This window comes from Argiope bruennichi, chromosome 8 (genome assembly GCF_947563725.1).
Source record: "Argiope bruennichi chromosome 8, qqArgBrue1.1, whole genome shotgun sequence".
NCBI lineage: Eukaryota > Metazoa > Arthropoda > Arachnida > Araneae > Araneidae > Argiope > Argiope bruennichi.
The window spans coordinates 84041542-84060676 of record NC_079158.1 but is presented as its reverse complement, the minus strand read 5'-3'; the positions used below and the strand labels follow the sequence as shown (position 1 = coordinate 84060676).

Here is a 19135-nt window from a genome sequence, read left to right as displayed (position 1 = left end):
TTTGATTTTGATAGCAAGACATTAAATTCCATGAACTTGATATATATATATGTAATGATATTTTAATTCTAATTTCAATTTAATTAATTTTCAAGATTTTATCTTAATCTAGCCCATAGTAACTTCATTCTAAAATATTCTCTTATTTCGTGATCCAATTCCACTTTCTGTTTAATTAATTCTTCTGTAAAACTAATGCGGCATCAGTACTACGTCTCAAATGAAAGGGATCCCTTAGGTGGCCTTGAAAAGGTGTCAAAGGTCACCACGTGTATTGAATTGGTGCATGGCCAGAAATCCTATGTTATATAAGACTAGTGATCATTTGTTCATCCCTTTTTGCCTTCTGCTTTTATGCCGAGCTGCGCCTTCTTGTAAATAATCATGTTTACCTCCCGAGAGAGAATAAAACGGAATTAAAAATACCAAGTCTCTTCACTGCTTCGAACCTGCATTCTACTTAAACCAAAAATATGTTACATATTATTTAGCCGACATGATTCAAAATCTATTACATATATTTATTAATATAAATTAGAGAGACTGTAATATATGTTAAATCGTGTTACCTTCGTGTACCTTCGAAGGACATACCTTCGTGTTTATCAATATGGATATGTTTACTGATGAAATATATTCACTAAATAACGAGATTTTTTACTGTTAGATCAAAATTAATAATTTCGCATAAAGAAATGCCGACTATAAATCGATGCTTCATTATAGAAAAAACTCGCAAATATTTTTTTCTCTCGATTCAACGAATGTTTTGCTGTTGTTCCATAAAATTCACGAGAGAGCGTTCTGTAAGATATTTATTTTATATTACATTCAGATATTTTATTCACAAAAGGGGCGAATTATTAATATGATAAGATTTTTTACTTTTGCGTATACTTAATATAGAGAATGTATAGTAATCTTCAAAAATTTGGAACTCGAGATTTTGGCTAATCTCCACGCTTTGACATCGATGCCATTTTTTGGAAAATGACAGTTGAAATTTAGTATGCGTTCTTTACACCAAATTGACATGATCTCAATAAAATAAAATTTGTAGTTGAGAAATTTCTTTTGTACAATATATATATATATATATAATATAAGCATTATTTTATGTGAAGCAGGATGCAGTTTTGAAGACAGTGAAAAGACTTTCGATTTCGTGACGTCGTTTTATTTCATTTTGGAGAAGCAGGCATATATACAAGCGATGAGCACACACAACACAGAACGGTACAGAGAGGAATGAGGAAAAAGCTCTTGGACATTTTATCCCTGGTCTTATATAAATTTGAGAAATTGATAGGGAAAACGTAGTGCTAATATATAATGAGATTTTGATAGGGATTTTCGCTACACGCGTCGACGAGGTAAGGGAAAACACAGGGATCTTTAAAAAAGAATGTGCTTACTGGACATTTTTCTATCCCTTCTCGAGGAGCTTGGAAATGTGAGGTTTTTAGCCAATTCAGCAATTTTACAAAGCTACTCTTGAATTAAGTAGAGAAAGTGGAATTGGATCACGAAATAAGAATATTTTTAGAATAAAGTTATTATGGGCTAAATTAAGATAAAATCTTGGAAATTAATTAAATTGAAATTAGAATTAAAATATCATTACATATATATTTCCTTTGTCAATGAAATAAACTAAGTATTACATTATTATAAAAGAACGAGAAAAATGAGTGAAATGGTTATCCTGTTCATGCTTTGCAATTCACTCAACAGGAGTGTCTTTCCCAAACTTTCTCGCATATTCTTTTAAAAAAGTATTATCCTCCCTACTCCCACATTAAACAGGATCTTGGTCAAGGCTGTGAACATCAAGAGCGTTCAGATATTTATTTTCAGAGATTCGCACATTAGTTTTGTGCTTCGTTATATAGTAAAGAAAACCGGAATCTACTAGCGTACATTCTTTAGCGATTAATCGTTGGGATGCGGTTAATATCAAATGTAGATTTTAAACGCATTTTTTTTCTCCGACCGACTGAAACTAACACTTGACATAGAGCCACAATTGCAATAAAATGATCATATATCAAATTTCATTTAAGTCATTCAGTTATTTTGTTTACATTCATGTAAAAGTACAGACTGACAGATGGTCAACCATTTGACAGATATGATTCAAACTTTAATATGCATAGTCTTTAGATGCTGAAACTGAAATAAATTTCCTTAACTTATGTTGTCATGTTTATGAATCATCGCTTTTACGTAATGCTTTACAGACTGATGAATCCTTGATGAATTTGATAACACTTTTGATGCTAAATATGAGCATCAAATTTTATCTATGTAGCTCTGTTCGTTTTGCAGTATTCGGAGAGACACACTTCCAATGGATGAACTCCGACCAATATTTGATAGAATAAATTTATGAAAATACCATATACCAAATTTCATCCGGTTAGCTTAAAACATTTCCGATTTATCGTGTTCATAGATAAATAGACATATTTTTTTGATACAGGGAAGTCTGAATCGTGAAGATTCGTCAAAACCTCGAATTCGAATTTTTGATGATTACAATACTTTCTCAACGAATATATCCTGTATAAAAGTAAAACCAAACAAAATATGCGAAAAAGAATTATTATCGCAAATAAAATTAGGTTTAATTTAGTTATATTAACGTCCAGTGTAAAGGAACATGACAGCTATAATGGAATGGACCTCATATATTTGAGCTGTAGTCAGATGATTAAGAGGTTATTGAAACAAGACCTTCTCTCGCCATGCTTCTGCACGACACCAGCAGGAGAACTTCTGACCCATGAAGTCATATTTTTGTTTGCACAACCGCATACATGAAAGATCTTAAGTGAAATCAACGTGAAATTCGAACTTGAAATTCTCGACTCAGTCGCAAAAATGCATCATAGGTTCATCATACTTTCTTATGCACACGTTTTTCCATCGATTTCAGGCCTTATATCAAAAGATTCAAAATGAATATAAAGTTTGACAATTTATGTAATAAAACTGATCTGCTACGGAAAAAGAATGAATGCTAATGGCTAAATATTGTATTAATGATATCGGTGATTGAAATTACTGGACACAATAAAAGTGGCTTCATTTATTGTTCATAATACAAAAATAAAGATGAATTATTACATTTATAGACAGTACAAGATAGACTATGATATAATTAATGAAAAAATATAAAAATCAAGCTGCATTCATCCATAATAAATAAAATGTACATAGCCCTTGCATTCAAACTCAAAATGAACATGCAAATAAATTCTTACAAGTTCTCAAAGTTTTAAGAATTAGTTTCAATATCAAATTTACACAAAACACATTGTTTTTGAAATCATATGTTATAGCTAAAAAATAAATTGCACCACTTTATTTTACCTTCCTGAAATCTAGCATTTTAAGGATTATATTCATTATAAAAGTTGACTTGCAGAAGATTTTATAAATAAACATGTTTACACATGAACCATTTCACATTTAGACGACACACAGGATATGCGTAATACATTAGACATACACCACATGAAATACACATAGTTTATGACAACTACTTCCATCATCCCAATTAAAAAGAATTCACCAGTACTCTCATTTACAAATAAATTGGCAGAACAATGAAAATATACATGCAATCATTTTATAATGATAATTTCGATAATATAACATTTATTTAATTACCTAAACAAGTAAAAAAACGAATACATTTATAAAGTATACACCATACATATATGCAATTTAATAAATTATTTACATTAATTTCACACATGAGTGTTTAATTAAATAGCTCTCTTATTATATTTTTACGAATATAAATATTGATGCTTCTAAATGATAATTCAAATTACTAAATGGATTCATAAGATCTTTTCTTTTCACATATGAGCTTATAAAATATTCAAAATCAGCTGCAGACAGTAAGTCAAATTATACTTTAATGAATATTTTGTAACTATTTTACATACTTCCTTTTAGCTTATTTTATTATTTGCATTCCACATAACTCGTTGTTTTCAGATTTTCTAAAATTAAATGTAGAAGTGAAATGTGGTATTTGTCCCTAAGATGCAACATCTAATTTCAGGAATGTTTAAACAAAGATTTGATGGCAGCAAAAGCTGACAGATGGTATGTCAAGTTGCATCAAAAACTAAATTTTTTGGTAGTGCTATGTTGCTGCATTTAAATGATTTAATTTTTTATGTGTATGTAAATTAATGGATATATTAGGTATATTTCATGGATTCACTCAAAAGATGATACAATCAAAACTAATCTGTATAGTTAAAAAACATGTACAATTTTTTTTCAAAACTACGTAGGCAACAAATGTATATTTTAAAAAGTTTTAGATAACATTTCAATACATTTATTATTATTATTTATTAGATTCATTACTTATTTGAATACTTAAGGTATAAAAACAGAGTGGCTTCAATTAATTAATGATGTTTTTTTTTCGTAAATAATAATAATAATAAAAAATAATCATGTCTTTTTATTATTCAAAATATTTTTTAAAAAATATCTAGAATTAGAATACAATAATTTAGTTACAACACAAAAAAAATACAGTGCTTGTATCTCAGCATGGATTATATTTACAGTTTAGAGTATTCAAAAGTGTACAAGAATTCACTTAAGAAATAAATAATTTTCAATATTATATATCAAAATTCCCATTAAAGAAGCCAAATAACTAACATTAAAAAAAATTATATTGCAATAGTGTGAATTATTTGGGAAAACAACAACGAATTGGCCAACTAAGTTTTCTATCATTAAAATAATTCTAACATGAAAATTAGATCCAATTATTTCCATTTCAAAATATTTTACTATGCTTTCTAAGGCTGCAATTCCTTGAAAAATGGTCAGTAGCTCATTGTTCCTTTTGATTGTAAACATTAATTTAAAACAACAATCCTGTTTCTTTCCTTATAATCTTATCTTTAAACTTCTCATTCTTTTAAAATTGCAATATTTTAGCAAAATAATCAGGAATTCATTGTCCTTCATTCAGAATATTTATTCTGGAATTTATCTGTATACAATCCTAATTTTAATTGAGATTTAAAGATACAAGTCTTCTGCCAGATTATTCAGAACTAATTCTACCCATATATCCTTTAAATAAGAATTTCCAACTTTTTGAAGGGAATTTTTTGCTACTACATTGACCAAATCATTGTGTAGTTTACCAGCACTGATCTTTAACCAAGATGAGTTTGCATTAACAGTGATTAACAAATAAATATCTTTAGTAACCTATAAAAAAGAATTTTTCTCATTTGTTACTTTTATAAGTAGTATATAAATTTGAAAAGAATTGAGTAACATCACTCAAGTTTTATATACTGATGCAATCACTTTTTTTTTTCACATTTTTTTAAAAAATGATTTTAATATTGAAGAAGTACTGAAAGCAATCTATGTGCAGAAAATATGTCTACATTTCTTTTTAGTTTCTTGATATAAAGGAATTGCTCATTGAGCAATTATTTCTGGCTATCATTCAAATTATATAACAGGTACACTTTTTCTTTTATTTATTTACATACAGTGTCAATTTTATTTTCAGAAATGATACATCTATATAAAATTTTCTCTGCTTCTATCAATATGAATTCCTTTTTGTCATTTCCAATATTATAATCTATTAACCAGAATACATACATAGTCTTTTAATCTTTGGCTCATAATTATCATTTCATCTGATCTAGATACACTAGCTTTTCATTTATTCTCTCTTCCTTTGTAAACAATATAAGATACTTTTGAATTTCCATAAAAATATTAAATATTTTCTTTTTGTTTCTTTGCATGACATTTAAATTATGCATTCTCATTAGGCATATAATTTAACACTTAATCTGCTCATTTTATTTTTTCACATAACAATCAAAATTCTAATAAAAGTTTATTAGTACAGCCTTCTCAAAAACACACTATGTTATTAATATTAATACTACTTCACTTTTGACAAATGATTTTAGTTTTAATACAAACAGATTTTATTATGAAATAAGGTGGAAGTAAAGACACTTTTCAGAGGAATAATGAAGTCGAGTTTCTTATTAACTTTATAAAACAAAGATCCTGGAGTTTCTTAAACATAAACATTTTAAAATTAAAAAAAAAAATTAAAAATTAAAAATTTTGTTGAAAAATTTTCAATTCTTTCAAGAAAGCTCCAAAGGTTTTAATTTGATTACTGTCCTCATTTGGAAATAACTAAAACATTAAAAATAGAATTCTTTGCTAATATTACATTCTTTATTCCTGATATTTATGATATACTGAAAGGTTATTTCATTTTTCAATGATTATTATTCTATCAAAGAAGAAATATTGCATTTAGAAGCTACTGACAATTGTTAAGAGAAACTTTTCATAATAGGAGGTAAACAAACCACTTGATAAGAATACAAAAAGTAATTCACCAGGAAAAGGGGGGGGGTAATAATTTCATATTTTTAAACTATGGGCCTTACAATTTTTTAAATTTAAACAACTTCTTTAATCAAAAATGACTGCTCATACTTTAAAGTTTGATTACTCACATCATCCAAAAATAAATATTTTATTATAGTTCAATTTTCTTTGTTTGATACAAGTATTCAAACTATTAATAATACAACTCATTACATAATTACAATATAATATGAATATTTTGAATTTGCAAATTTGGAAGCTTTTGAAGATTTTCAAGGGAATTTTCCCAATTGTCAGCCAGTAAAACAAAATAACAATAAGAAAAAATAGTTAAAATAGAAAAAAAAAGTTCACAACCTTCTTCTATTTTTTTTTTTTTTTTAATAAAAAGATGTTTGAAGCATTACTTAAGCAATTAAAGATTTTAAAGCCACTGAATAAAATTCAAAATCAAAAGTTTCATTTCTTTAAAGCAATGAATCTTTGTTCAGCTATTTTCATTTTCAAATGGCTTTTATAAATTTGCTTACCGAAGTGTAAACATTTAAAGTTTTTGATTTATAGGAACTAATATATACAATAAAAAAGCTGTTTTTTATGTTAAAATAATCTAAAACAGCTATTCTTTCTAGATAATTTAGAAAATTTTGCTACTTAAATAATTATCATAACTAGATATTTCAATAAGACAAACATGATCATTCCAGAGCAGTCCCACAGAAAAACTTTTTACAGAAATGCATGAAAATGTATTTTATACAGAATGATGTTAGTTACACTTCAACACTTTTCTTACATCAAAACTGTTTAAGTGCTGTTCCATTCAAGTTTAAAATGTTATTATAGCCAATGTTTGTAACTAGTTTGAGGAGGAAAAACATTATACAACATCCCAAAACATTCTAAAACTATACAATAGAATTTGATTGTTTTTTTAAATATATTATTACAGCTAAGAATGGAATGCTCACATTATGCATTATAAACACAGAACAGTAATTTAATTTTGGAATCCATTATTCATTTTACAAAAAGACAAAAAACTTTATGACAAACCACACTATAAGACTACCTGTAGTTGGAAGTTGGATAACATGCACAATAAATCTTTTCTAAGTGATTGTGTTGTTACCCTAATTTAAACCATTTTTTTCAACAAAAGAAAGAAAAGCCTTGCTATTAATAATAAAAGGCTAGGTAATTTCTTTATCTATGTTAAACAAATTTTTATAATGGCATTATTATAAAAAATGTATTTGAAAATATCATAATATAGGAATATGACATGCTTCATGACAAGCAAATGATAATTAAATTAAAACACTTAGATATTTTACAGGAGATATATTGCCAAAGGAGGCCAAAAATTTTAAGCACTAAGATGTATATCAAATGCATAAATATTTTTAAAAAGAAAAATTAAATAAAATGAAACTAAAACAAAACTATATCAAAATAATAAATAAATTATAAAACATTTTGGTCTAAATCATAATTTTTTTCTACAAAAATATTCCAAACTACTTTACTATGAGATGAAGTATATATTATGAAAGTAAATTTCATGGGTATGTGCAAATTAAAGCAGATTATCTAGAGAATTTATTTTGTTCTCAATTAGTTTGATTCTTGGCAGCATGAAGTGATAATTTCAAAATTAACATTTCTATTAGTTTGACAGCAGTCATAGTATGCCCAAAAATAGATACCTTTCCAATGGTGAGAATTAATAAAATATTTTCCCTCTTAAAATATACCATGACTGCAGCATAAGGTTTTTCATTTTGTGTGTATGTCTATATTTTAGCAACTTATGTGTTTAAGGAAAAAATAACATTTATGCTTAGTAATAACTGCCAACAAGCTTACAAAAAAGTACCAAAAATTAAAATAGATACATAAAATCTTAAAGAAAAAGTAACATGAAATGTTGAATAGCTTTGAAAATTAAATAATAAATTCCATAAATTCTAGTAACAATTTTTAATAATTGAAATAAATTGCAATATTTTTTTTTCAAAATTAGTTAAATAAAATATAGTATTAAAAGCACAAAATTTTTTAAAGTATAATAAATTGTCAAAATAAAATGTGTCAAACAAATAAAATTTTTAAAAAAATAAATAACTTGCAAATAAATTTTAAACTAATACACCTATAATTAGTCTTGAAAATTTTCACATATCAATAAAATTAGCAGATATAAAGCAAATCACATTGAGGTAAATTTTCTGTGCATATTGAAATGCACCTAAAGAATTGAAGATTACCTAAAGAATTGAAGTTATTGAATTTGATCTGAGTTGCCCACGATTCTTTGAATCAGAGCCCCAGGATTTTGATTTAGCCCTGAAATGACGCATCTCGAATCCATGGTCTTTGTGATTCATAGGCTTATAATCTTGTGGTTCGCAAAACTCTTTATGATCTTTATAAAAGGCTTTATATCCTCCTTCCAAGATGTACAATTCTGGATACTCCAATCGGGGATAATTGCCTTGATTCATTTCACGATCTTTCTTTCTTAAAAATCGACACAAATTTGGTGCTCTTTCAGATGAAAATTCACAGTGGAAGATTACAATTGTATTTTTAGCACATTTACCAGAATTTTTTAATAAAGTCTCCAGAATATCCTCTTTAGTGTAAATATTTTTTGCACCTTGTATATGGCCACCTTCAAATTCGTATGGATACCTTTAAAAAGCAGAGAAGTAAAAAATTAAAAACCTCTTGGTTCAGTTTAAATTCTTAACGTAAATATTTGCACATTTTGATGAATTAAAAAAAAGTGATAATAAATAGCACAAGAATTTAAAGTAATTCAATGTTTCATTTTCACAAAGCACATCTTTACATTACAATAAGATTATGATAATTACTCATAAATTCAATATTATATGTGTTAATATATAAATCATATATGGCATTATATTTTTTATATATAAGGTATCAGAAGATTCTAAAACTTCAATCAAGGCTAATTTTTTCTCCCTTGAAAAAATCAAAAGTAAAATCAAGTGTGGAGAGGATAGTAAGAAACATAATTAAACAGTAATGAAATTATTAAATATAAATAAATAATTCATTTTATTCTTTTATAAATTTTTACATTAATATAACTTGCTTAGATTTTATTGAGCATTATAAAGCAAAAATAAGCAGTGACTTATTTGGCTTCATTATTATAATTCATACTACTATTTTAAAATAAAGTTCTTATTTAAATAATTCTAGGATAATGAAAATATTCTTTTCATAAGCAGTAAGAAAACAACATCAAAAAATTAATAAGTTACTTTACCATCAAAAGTCATTATTTAAAATATAAAAGTGGATTCATCATTGTACTCCCCCCCCCCATAAATCTGCTTTCTTTAAAACATCAAGCATATCAAAGCTTTGAAGTATTTACTGCCTATCAAAAATAGTACCAAGTTACTTCAGCAATACCTTTATTTCCATACCATTCCTTTATCAATAACATGTTTTAAATACAGTATAAATTTTTATATACAGTATAATTTTAATACATATAAATATATTTTAAATATATGTTTTAAATACAATAAATCATTTGATAGCAACAACACAGTTATTATTTAAATTATTCTTCAGTGCTCAGAAATAGGTGGTAAATAAAATGAATGAAATAAATTAAATTACATGACATAATTATGACTTTAAAAAACTGTCTCTATTAATTCAACAAATTAACTGAAATTATCAGCAGTTCACTAAAAATTACTTAATGTTCCCATATTTGCTATGTCTTGAAAGTATTCTCTCATTTTAAAGCTATAAAGAGGTATTTTTGTATAGATCTAATAATTTTCAGTCATGGTCAGATGATGAGATCATGGGTCTGCACCCACTTTCCAAAATCCCACAGTAATTCAGTAGACATATCTGAAGGAATAAGGCATTCTAGATACATTAGAATGAGATATATTTATTTTAAATGCTTCTAGATATGCAATCTGACAGGAACAAATTTTTTTCTGACTTATATTTGTTCTACAATAGAACATATTACTTAAGCTACTAAATTTATTAAAAATAGATATCATATAACATAGGCTGCCATAAAGTAGACACAATTTTTTTTTTCATGAATAATAAGTTTTTAAAAAAATGAAATTGAACTCTCACTTTTTCAACCTATATTAGGAAATAAAGTTTTCCTTTGAAGTGATAAAATCCTAACTAACAAAACAGTTCATATAAATTTAAAAAAATCAAACTATTTAATCTTATATTCCTTATTAATTCATTATTCTTCAATCTGCCTTATATAGAATACTAATACTTAAAAAAAATGGAAATACAACAAAATTAAGATGCCACAGAAACATCAAATAATCAGTCATACAAATAATCCTAAAAATTTGATCATGAAGCCAAAAACTCCAAATTATATTAAATGCGAACTCAAGAACGTTCCTTATGTAAAATCAATCTAAAGAAATTAAGAGAAAAGAATGTATTAATTTTAGAATTTTATATGTGATGGCTTGATTTTCTAATTATTATTATTTCTCATTAATTATAGTTTTCATAATATATTACATTTGAAGAGAATAAGATGCTGCACTTTTTTTTCTTTCTTATATGGACCATTTTCTGCTTTTTCAATTCCTACTATTAGTTCACACTCTCCCTTATATATTTATATATCTTGTTCAAATTTTTAATCGTTAATAAAATACTTTTTATTCATCCACACAAGTTCAAATACATTTTTTAAAACTTGTAGTGGATGACACTTGATGTTAATACAGTTTTTTCAAATATTAATTCATTAATTAAACTTAATTAATTTTGAATACTTTAAATAGTTTTAGCAGTTTGTAATGAAAATTGAAATCAACAGGCAGTAGCTCAATCGGTAAAACGCAAGGATTTCTGTATTTTCACATGAAAGTGAAGAATGCGAGCTCAATTCTAGCAAAAATCAATAATTTTTTGATACTTAATAATAAAAAAAAAAAAAAAAAAAAAAAAGAGAATTATTTAATAAAAAGTTGCTAAAATAAAATTCTTCTTTGTTGACCTAAATAGATATTGAATTAAAAAAAATTATATTACTTGTAACTAATTTAAATGATTAATGATTTTAAGTCTTAGAAAATTAGCATTATATAACTAATAGAATCATTAAGATGACAATCATTTTAAAATATCACATGCCATTTCATTAATCATTAGCAATCCAATTCACAAAATTAGAAAAAAGAAAATATGTTGTTTTGTCCATCAAATGAGTGATGATAAAAAATATTTCATTTCATTAAATAATTTTCAATTTCAGATTTTAAAAACTGTAATTTATAGAATACATGCACTTTTGATTGATCATATTTTAATAAACAGCCTTGATTAACAAAGGGACCACTTAATGTTTACATTAAAAACAGTTCGCATGAAAGTCTGTCAGCAAGTTGAAAAGTGCAAGTAGGTTGTATCCTATTGTTTGAAAACAGGAAAAAGAGCCACTTTAAATCATTTCCTCCTCTATATTCTTGAAGATTAAATCTATAAGGATAAAGGGAATGTGATTGATGCGAGTTTTCCATCAATTGTATTTTCTTTATCCTTATAGTAATTCTTATGAAATCCAACAAGATATTTACAAGTTTAGGTTGAAAAGGGGTAATTTAGAATTCTAGAGACTATGATTGAAGAAACTACAGATATTTGTCTAAAATTGTATCATGAGAATAATTGCAAAAGATAGTACCTATTCCCATACAGAATTTATTTAAAATTGCATCAATTAAGAGACCACAGCACATTTTGTAAAAGAAAAATCATAAATTACCATGCAGCTAGTTAGATTATATACAGAATTATTCCTGACAAGTGAATGACTTATTTCTATTTTTTTCTCTCAATTTTCTAAACATGAACTGTTTAGAGTTTAACCAATTGCTGAAATATCTCTGGTGAGATGTTTGTTTTTATCAAAATATGTCTCTTATAATATAACAAATCTAGAAGAATACAAGGTTATTTGAGACCAGAACATTCTAGATTTTAAGAAAGTAAACTGACTGATAATTGCACTAAAAGTTGCTAACATTTTTATGCATTTAAAATATTTTTCCCATTTGTAAATATTTTAAAATTAGGATCTTTAAAAAAACATTGTGCAACTATGCTTAATCTATTACTAATAATTTTTTCTCCCAATTTTACTAAGTACTAGGGAAAAAAATATATAACCCAAGAGAGAGTGTACTGGGCACAGAGTCACCTCATTCTTTGAAAAACATGTCTTAAGGAAAAAAATATTTGTTTGTAATCAATAATCCTTTAAATAATTTCTTATCTGATACTTGTCCTTGTCAGGTGTAGTATAATCTTTATTTCTTTCTTTGCAGATGACACATTGATTTTTGGAATCTTTGTGGTAACATGGTGATTCAATCTCGCCTTGAGATTTTCTTCTATGCAGCTTAGAACACCAGTTCTAGATGTTTATGTTATCTCTCTGTGAATTATTTAATAAATAACAATGTGGATGCAAAAATTGATAAACTATGCAAATGAAATGGAACATTCTATTAGATGAGGTGAAGAAGAAATTAATACTATTGGTGAGTATGTCATTATCGATAAAAAATTTAAGTTTCAAGGATGGTGTTTGTTTCATCAAAGTATAGAATCAAAATCTTTGCCTTTCTAGATTCTAAAGCCTTTTACAGCAACCTTAAGGTGATATATGAAGGACAACAAGTGAAGTCCTTCAGATTTAAAAGTTTCCCATTTGAAATTACAAAAAGTTTGTGAACTCTTAGAAATATGACAATGTATATTTGGTATAGGAGTTATCCTCCAGCTAAAGAATTTTTATCAAAGAGGCTAACCATTATAATAAATCTGTACACTTCACCATATATTGATTACTGAGTGTTAAAGTCAACACATAAATGCTTAAGTTACTCTAATGTTAACAAAGAATCCTTGTTGGCCCTTGAAGTATACAAGTAGGAGAAAAATTCCTGAAGCAGTTCTTTGTCTTTTATAAAGCTACAAAGATTAGGAAAAATGTACAAATGTTTCCTAATACCCTCCATGAAAGCATTTTGAAACCATTTCCAGTGCATCACAGAAGATCTCATCGAAATGACCAAAACAAGATAAAGACCAATGTTTTGTATGTCAAGAACTAAAGATAAGACTAAAATTTTTTGTATAATGATAATTTTGCCTGTTAAAATCATTTTTCTTACACTTGCCAGAGGTGTACATAAATTTAAAACCCCTGACAAAGATATGCAATTTTTTTGAATGGAAATTTTATTAAGTATTAAAAAAATTTCTTAACTAAAGAAATATGTCTTTTTAATGGAATAATATACTTATTGTTTATAATCAAATGATTTTTTTTCTAATTTAGAGTATATTTTTTCAATGAAACAGAATGGGATGATTTAGTTACCCTGCACAATTTCCAATGTTACTGCTAGTTGTGAACTAAACATTTGAAATTACTCAGTGAATGAATAAATTTGATAATTAAAAGTTTAGAAAATTAGAAAAGATATGATTTTCAAATTCAAAAAATAGAAGTAAAACTATCCACTAACATAAAAACATGTAATAATATAAGCAACCAAATCTTATGTATAAAAAAGGTTGGAATAGAAGTTTTAAAAAATTAAAAATGTTAATTTTTTGAAATACATTGAACAACAAAAATTAGTAGTGGCCAATAATTATTGTGACAATTGTTCCTGATGTTATTAACTGTTTTAGATACACCTTAAACCAGTGGTTCTAAACCTTTTTAAGCCACGACCCAAATTTGAGAAAAAGTCAAAATTTTTTCATTGCTTTATTTTAGATCGTATTTTTAAAAAATCTTCAATCCTACGATGATGATTTTTTTTAACTTACAAATTTTTTATTTATTTTTTTAATAATAAAGTTAAACAAAAGTACTTTTTGATCCAAGGAAAATTTAATTAATAATCAAGTGTTTTTAATAATTTTTATTGACCAAATTAAAATATATTTATAACTTTTTGAAAATAATTGACATTTTAACTTATTCCTAAAAAAAAAGAAATATCAATACATATGTTAAGTCTTTTAAATTTTAAATGCAAGTCATACAGTTTTAATGAGAAGCTTGTGCTTGAATACATTTTGAAAGATCTTCAAACCTTGGTTGAATGCTTGTCAAGGAGCACCTTATATCTATTTCAGGATTTAACTTGTTCCGGTTATTGTTTTTGATTACACACAGAGCCGAAAAACCAGCCTCACACATATATGTTGTTGAAAAGGGCAATAATACTTTTAGGGCTTCTTTAACAATTATTGGCTTTTCGGTTTTTAATTTTAACCAGAAAACACATAAAGATTCAGTGTTTTTGTAGAAATTGTATCGAAGTGCTTGGCCACTTTGTATTTCTATTAATTGTTCTTGAAATTGATTAATATTAACAAATTCCTTATGCAAATCACTTACATCAAAATTAAACGGCATTCGAACCCAATTATATTTGAAAACATCGCCTGCAGGGAAATATCAATCAAAGTCTGCTATTAGTTTTTCTAAATGATTAATAATAATTTTCTGTATTTCAAAATCTGTGATATCAATATTATTGTCTTTATTGTTATATTATTGTCTTGCCATTTTGACTTTAAAACAACTAAAATGTGCTGAAATTTATCAAATTATATCATAAATTACAGATATGGTTTTTTTTATCAGCATGTATTTAAAATTATTCTCAAGTTAGAAGTGCTTACCTGTTAAATATTTTGTAAATAAAGCGAACGAATAAAAAACCCCAAAAGATTGACATAATGAATTCCACTTTGTAGAACCGGTCTCCAAGGTCAAATATTGGGCGCGCTTCTCTTGTACGCCCTTGCCAGCTTTGCTCCATTTAGTTCTCACCGTTATTATCATCACACGTACATTTTTTGTTCTCGCTTTTTAATCAGTTGATATTTTTTGATCTTGTTAATCACATTCATTTTCGATTGTTGATATTTATTCAAGTCGTCATTTCTAAAATGTCTGAAATTTTGGTGTATTACTAACTTTTTTGGTTTGACTCAGCGCGACCCAAGAAATATGCTGGGTCGCGACCCATAGGTTAAGAACCGCTGCCTTAAACCATTAGTGCATAAAATTAATAACATACAGAATTTCTTATTTCAAAACATTTTATCATTAAAAAAGTTCATATATACTATCTAAATAATAACCAGTGAAATAGTTCATTGAAATTCAGAAATTACTTAAAATTGAAGCATTGCTTTCTTGCACTAAAATATGACACCCATATAAAAATTTGGTAACTGGTAAAATATTAAAATATACACTATTCAGAAATATTTAGCAATCAAAAGAAGCAATTTATTAGAATAATAAAGCAGAGCAAATAAATAGATGAAGATTTAAATATTCTACATGTTTTCTTTTCATATTAAAATATATAAATAGAAATACATTCGGTAAAATGAGATTTTTTTTTTTTTAATATCTTAACAATTTTTTCATTAATCTGAAAATTCCTTTCTTTTTTTTATAATTAATATCAATAAGTGTATCACTGATAAATAATATGTTCAGCTTGGAAAAAGACTTTTATAGCACTTTTAAAATTAAACGAGTGTGAAAGTTTATCTAAAATTAAATATTAAAAAGCAATTATTCCATCTAAATGAGCAAACCAAGAAATTTTTTGATATTATTTTTTAAGGAGGCTTCAAATAGTTTGAATGCCAGAGCTGTTTTGTTTGCACTAAAAAAAAGTTAAATGTTGCAGCTAAGATTTGATAGGTTTCTGTCTATAATCATGCTAAAAAACTGCATCAATTTTCCAATGTTTTAAAAAAAAATTAATATTTTATATAAGAAAATATTATGTACACATAATATAATATCCATGCATTTAAATGCATTAAAATATGACATCCATATAAAAATTTGGTAAGTGGTAAAATATTAAAATATATACTATTCAGAAATATTTAGCAATCAAAAGAAGCAATTTATTAGAATAATAAAGCAGAGCAAATAAATAGATGAAGATTTAAATAACAAATCTAGAATATTTTACATGAAGATGCATATTTTATGTTTTTAAAATAATATCATAAAAATAATTTAATTAATATTAAAAAAAATTATAACAATGGCTATAATTCAATCTTTTAAATTCTTGGAATAGTATAAAATTCTAATAATGTGAAATTGATACATCATATACTTTGAAAATATTAAATGGGTTTAACCTCTTATCTACTGATGGAATTTTATGCAGTTTAGTATTCATTATCACCTGATCCTAAGTGATATATTTTTATTACCATCTTTACAATTGCATTTCAATTCAAAAACCTTTATTCCAGGTCTATTTAATGCATTCTAATGCAGTGGGTATAATGATAGAGCTAGCAACAAATTATTTCATTCTGTTTTAATAATATAATGAGTTATATCATAAATATAATAGAGGTATGTTCAATTTGATAGCTTAAATATTTTTAATAAATTTCTAATCACAAGTAATAAAATAGCAACAACATCAGTTTCTCAGATCTGGTGTAATTATTGTTAAGGTTTGATAATCTTGCTCTAGGGGAGCTTTAGAGGGACAAGAAAAATAATTTGTTTCCTATAATCTGTTACAGAAATGCAAAATAATAATAACTTCTCTTTCAAGGAAGAAAGCCAGAGTTTTTATTTGAGGAATAAAAACAACTTAAAATAATCTAGAATAATTTTCAATAAAAACTTTCTACATATATAGAGTATAAAATTGAATAATTGAAAATTAGCATTACATTTAAAAATAGCAATATGAAATTGAAAAGCTCTTATCAGTTCATTATTAAATCAAAATTATTTTCAGTTCATTTTGTTTTAGCAATATAACTAACTATATAAAAAACATAATGCAAATATGTCAAACTAATGGTGAGCAGTAAGTAATCTTGCTAGTAGAGAAAATTTGATTATTATTTTTAATAAATTTCCTACTATAGATAATAAGATAACTATCATATTAGATGATCAATTATTATTTCTATCAAACTGAATATTATTTTTATAAACTAAACAATATATAATATTAAACTTACCGGCAATCAATAACAATGAAAGCATCAATTGCTTCCTTGAAATCTCCTTGTAAGAGACGAGCTAAGGTTTCAGGGGAAATACTTTTTAAATCTTGATGACGGCCTTTAACAAGAGGAAGAGCGTATATTCTACTACCATCTCCAATAAGTTCTGGCTGTAAGTCAGATTTAAGGATTGCATGCATAATTGTAGCAGCAGTTTCAGAATAAGATCTTTTGATTTTTGTATTTCTATTAGGTAAACCAAGAGGTAAATCAATACTTGGAGAGCTCTTTCTACGTTTGCATTCATTAAGATCTAAGTCATTTGGAGGCTCAGGTCTCTTAAAAGTAGACTTTCCATGTAAATCTGCATAAAAACAAGTATCATCAACTTTCAACGCAGTATCATTTGTGTCTTTATCTGTAAAAGGCTCAGACATATTCTCACAACCACAAACCAATTGATTAGCAACTGAATCCATTTCCACTGATAGGCAGCGTCGCATAGCAAGTTTTGATTTTTTATTTCCAGGTGTAAGTCGGCGAGATGCCTGGCTAACCAAAGGTTTTCGCAGTAAGCTTGACATATTATTAGGCAAAGGAAAATTTTGTTGAGAATTTTCACAGTTATCAAAGTCGAAAATAACATCCATGCTATCCTCGCCATCAACATCAAAGCTGCTGAAAAATGATTTTTCCCTCCACTGATGAGAAATGGAAGAACCTGAATAACCACTATCTTGCGAACATCTTTCCATAAAAGTTTCCGTTTCCACTTCATTTTTTTGAGAATTAGTGCTTTTCGATCCAGGGCATATATTTTCTTTTTCTTCAGCATATGAAAGTAATGCAATCTGGTTATTGATGACATCTTTATGTTTGGCTAATTTACTTTTTGGTAGGAGTTCAAGTGTTGGAGAATCTGTCATAGACGGAGAAATATCATCAAAATTTACACCAATTTTATCGCCACCTGGTACAGGATTGGACCACGAAATCCGTCGGATAGGTGTACCAGCTACAGATGTTGATAAGGTACTTAAATTAAGAGCTAAATTAGTTACTGGGGATAATTTATTTATATCGACTAAAACAGAGCTTTCTACAACTTCAGAGAAAGGACTCTGATTAAATTCCATTTTTGAAGCAAAAGCCAATATCAAGATAAAGAATACATAACTTACACAAGCACAAACATCGACATGAGATAAAGCAATCGTTTAAATGTATTTGTTCGTTAATTATTATTTACAATGAAAGAAGTATACAGATTTCACAATAATTTAACTTTCGGAATAATGCATAAATTTTTGTCTGATAAATATATTAGTTAAGATGTTATGTTGTTTAGATTTAAAATTACCGCCCCCACCCAAACACACAAAAAATTTTTTAAATAGCCTCGTTCAGCAAATCAAAAAGAGAAACAAGCGGTCAACTAAAATTGCCAGATTTAATTCATCACAAAACTGTTATGAAAAAAGATTTTAGGATATCATTCATGCAAAGAAAATTGAATGAAAGTAGATTTATTTTCATGCATTTCGATAATTAACTTATTCAAAAAATTATAAAATTAAAATATATCACTTTTATATTTTTAGCGCCCTCT

General features: G+C 26.5%; 1 protein-coding gene across 1 annotated transcript; it reads right to left on the bottom strand.

The window, feature by feature from the left end:
- Nucleotides 1–8513: 8513 nt before the first annotated feature.
- On the bottom strand, nt 8514–18895 carry LOC129980504 (M-phase inducer phosphatase-like). Its single transcript, XM_056090835.1, has 2 exons — nt 17542–18895; nt 8514–9126 (listed from the first exon to the last, which is right to left on the bottom strand). Exons 1-2 carry the CDS (start codon nt 18660–18662, stop codon nt 8700–8702), a joined length of 1548 nt encoding a protein of 515 aa, XP_055946810.1. The 5' UTR covers nt 18663–18895; the 3' UTR covers nt 8514–8699.
- Between the last annotated feature and the right edge of the window lie 240 nt (nt 18896–19135).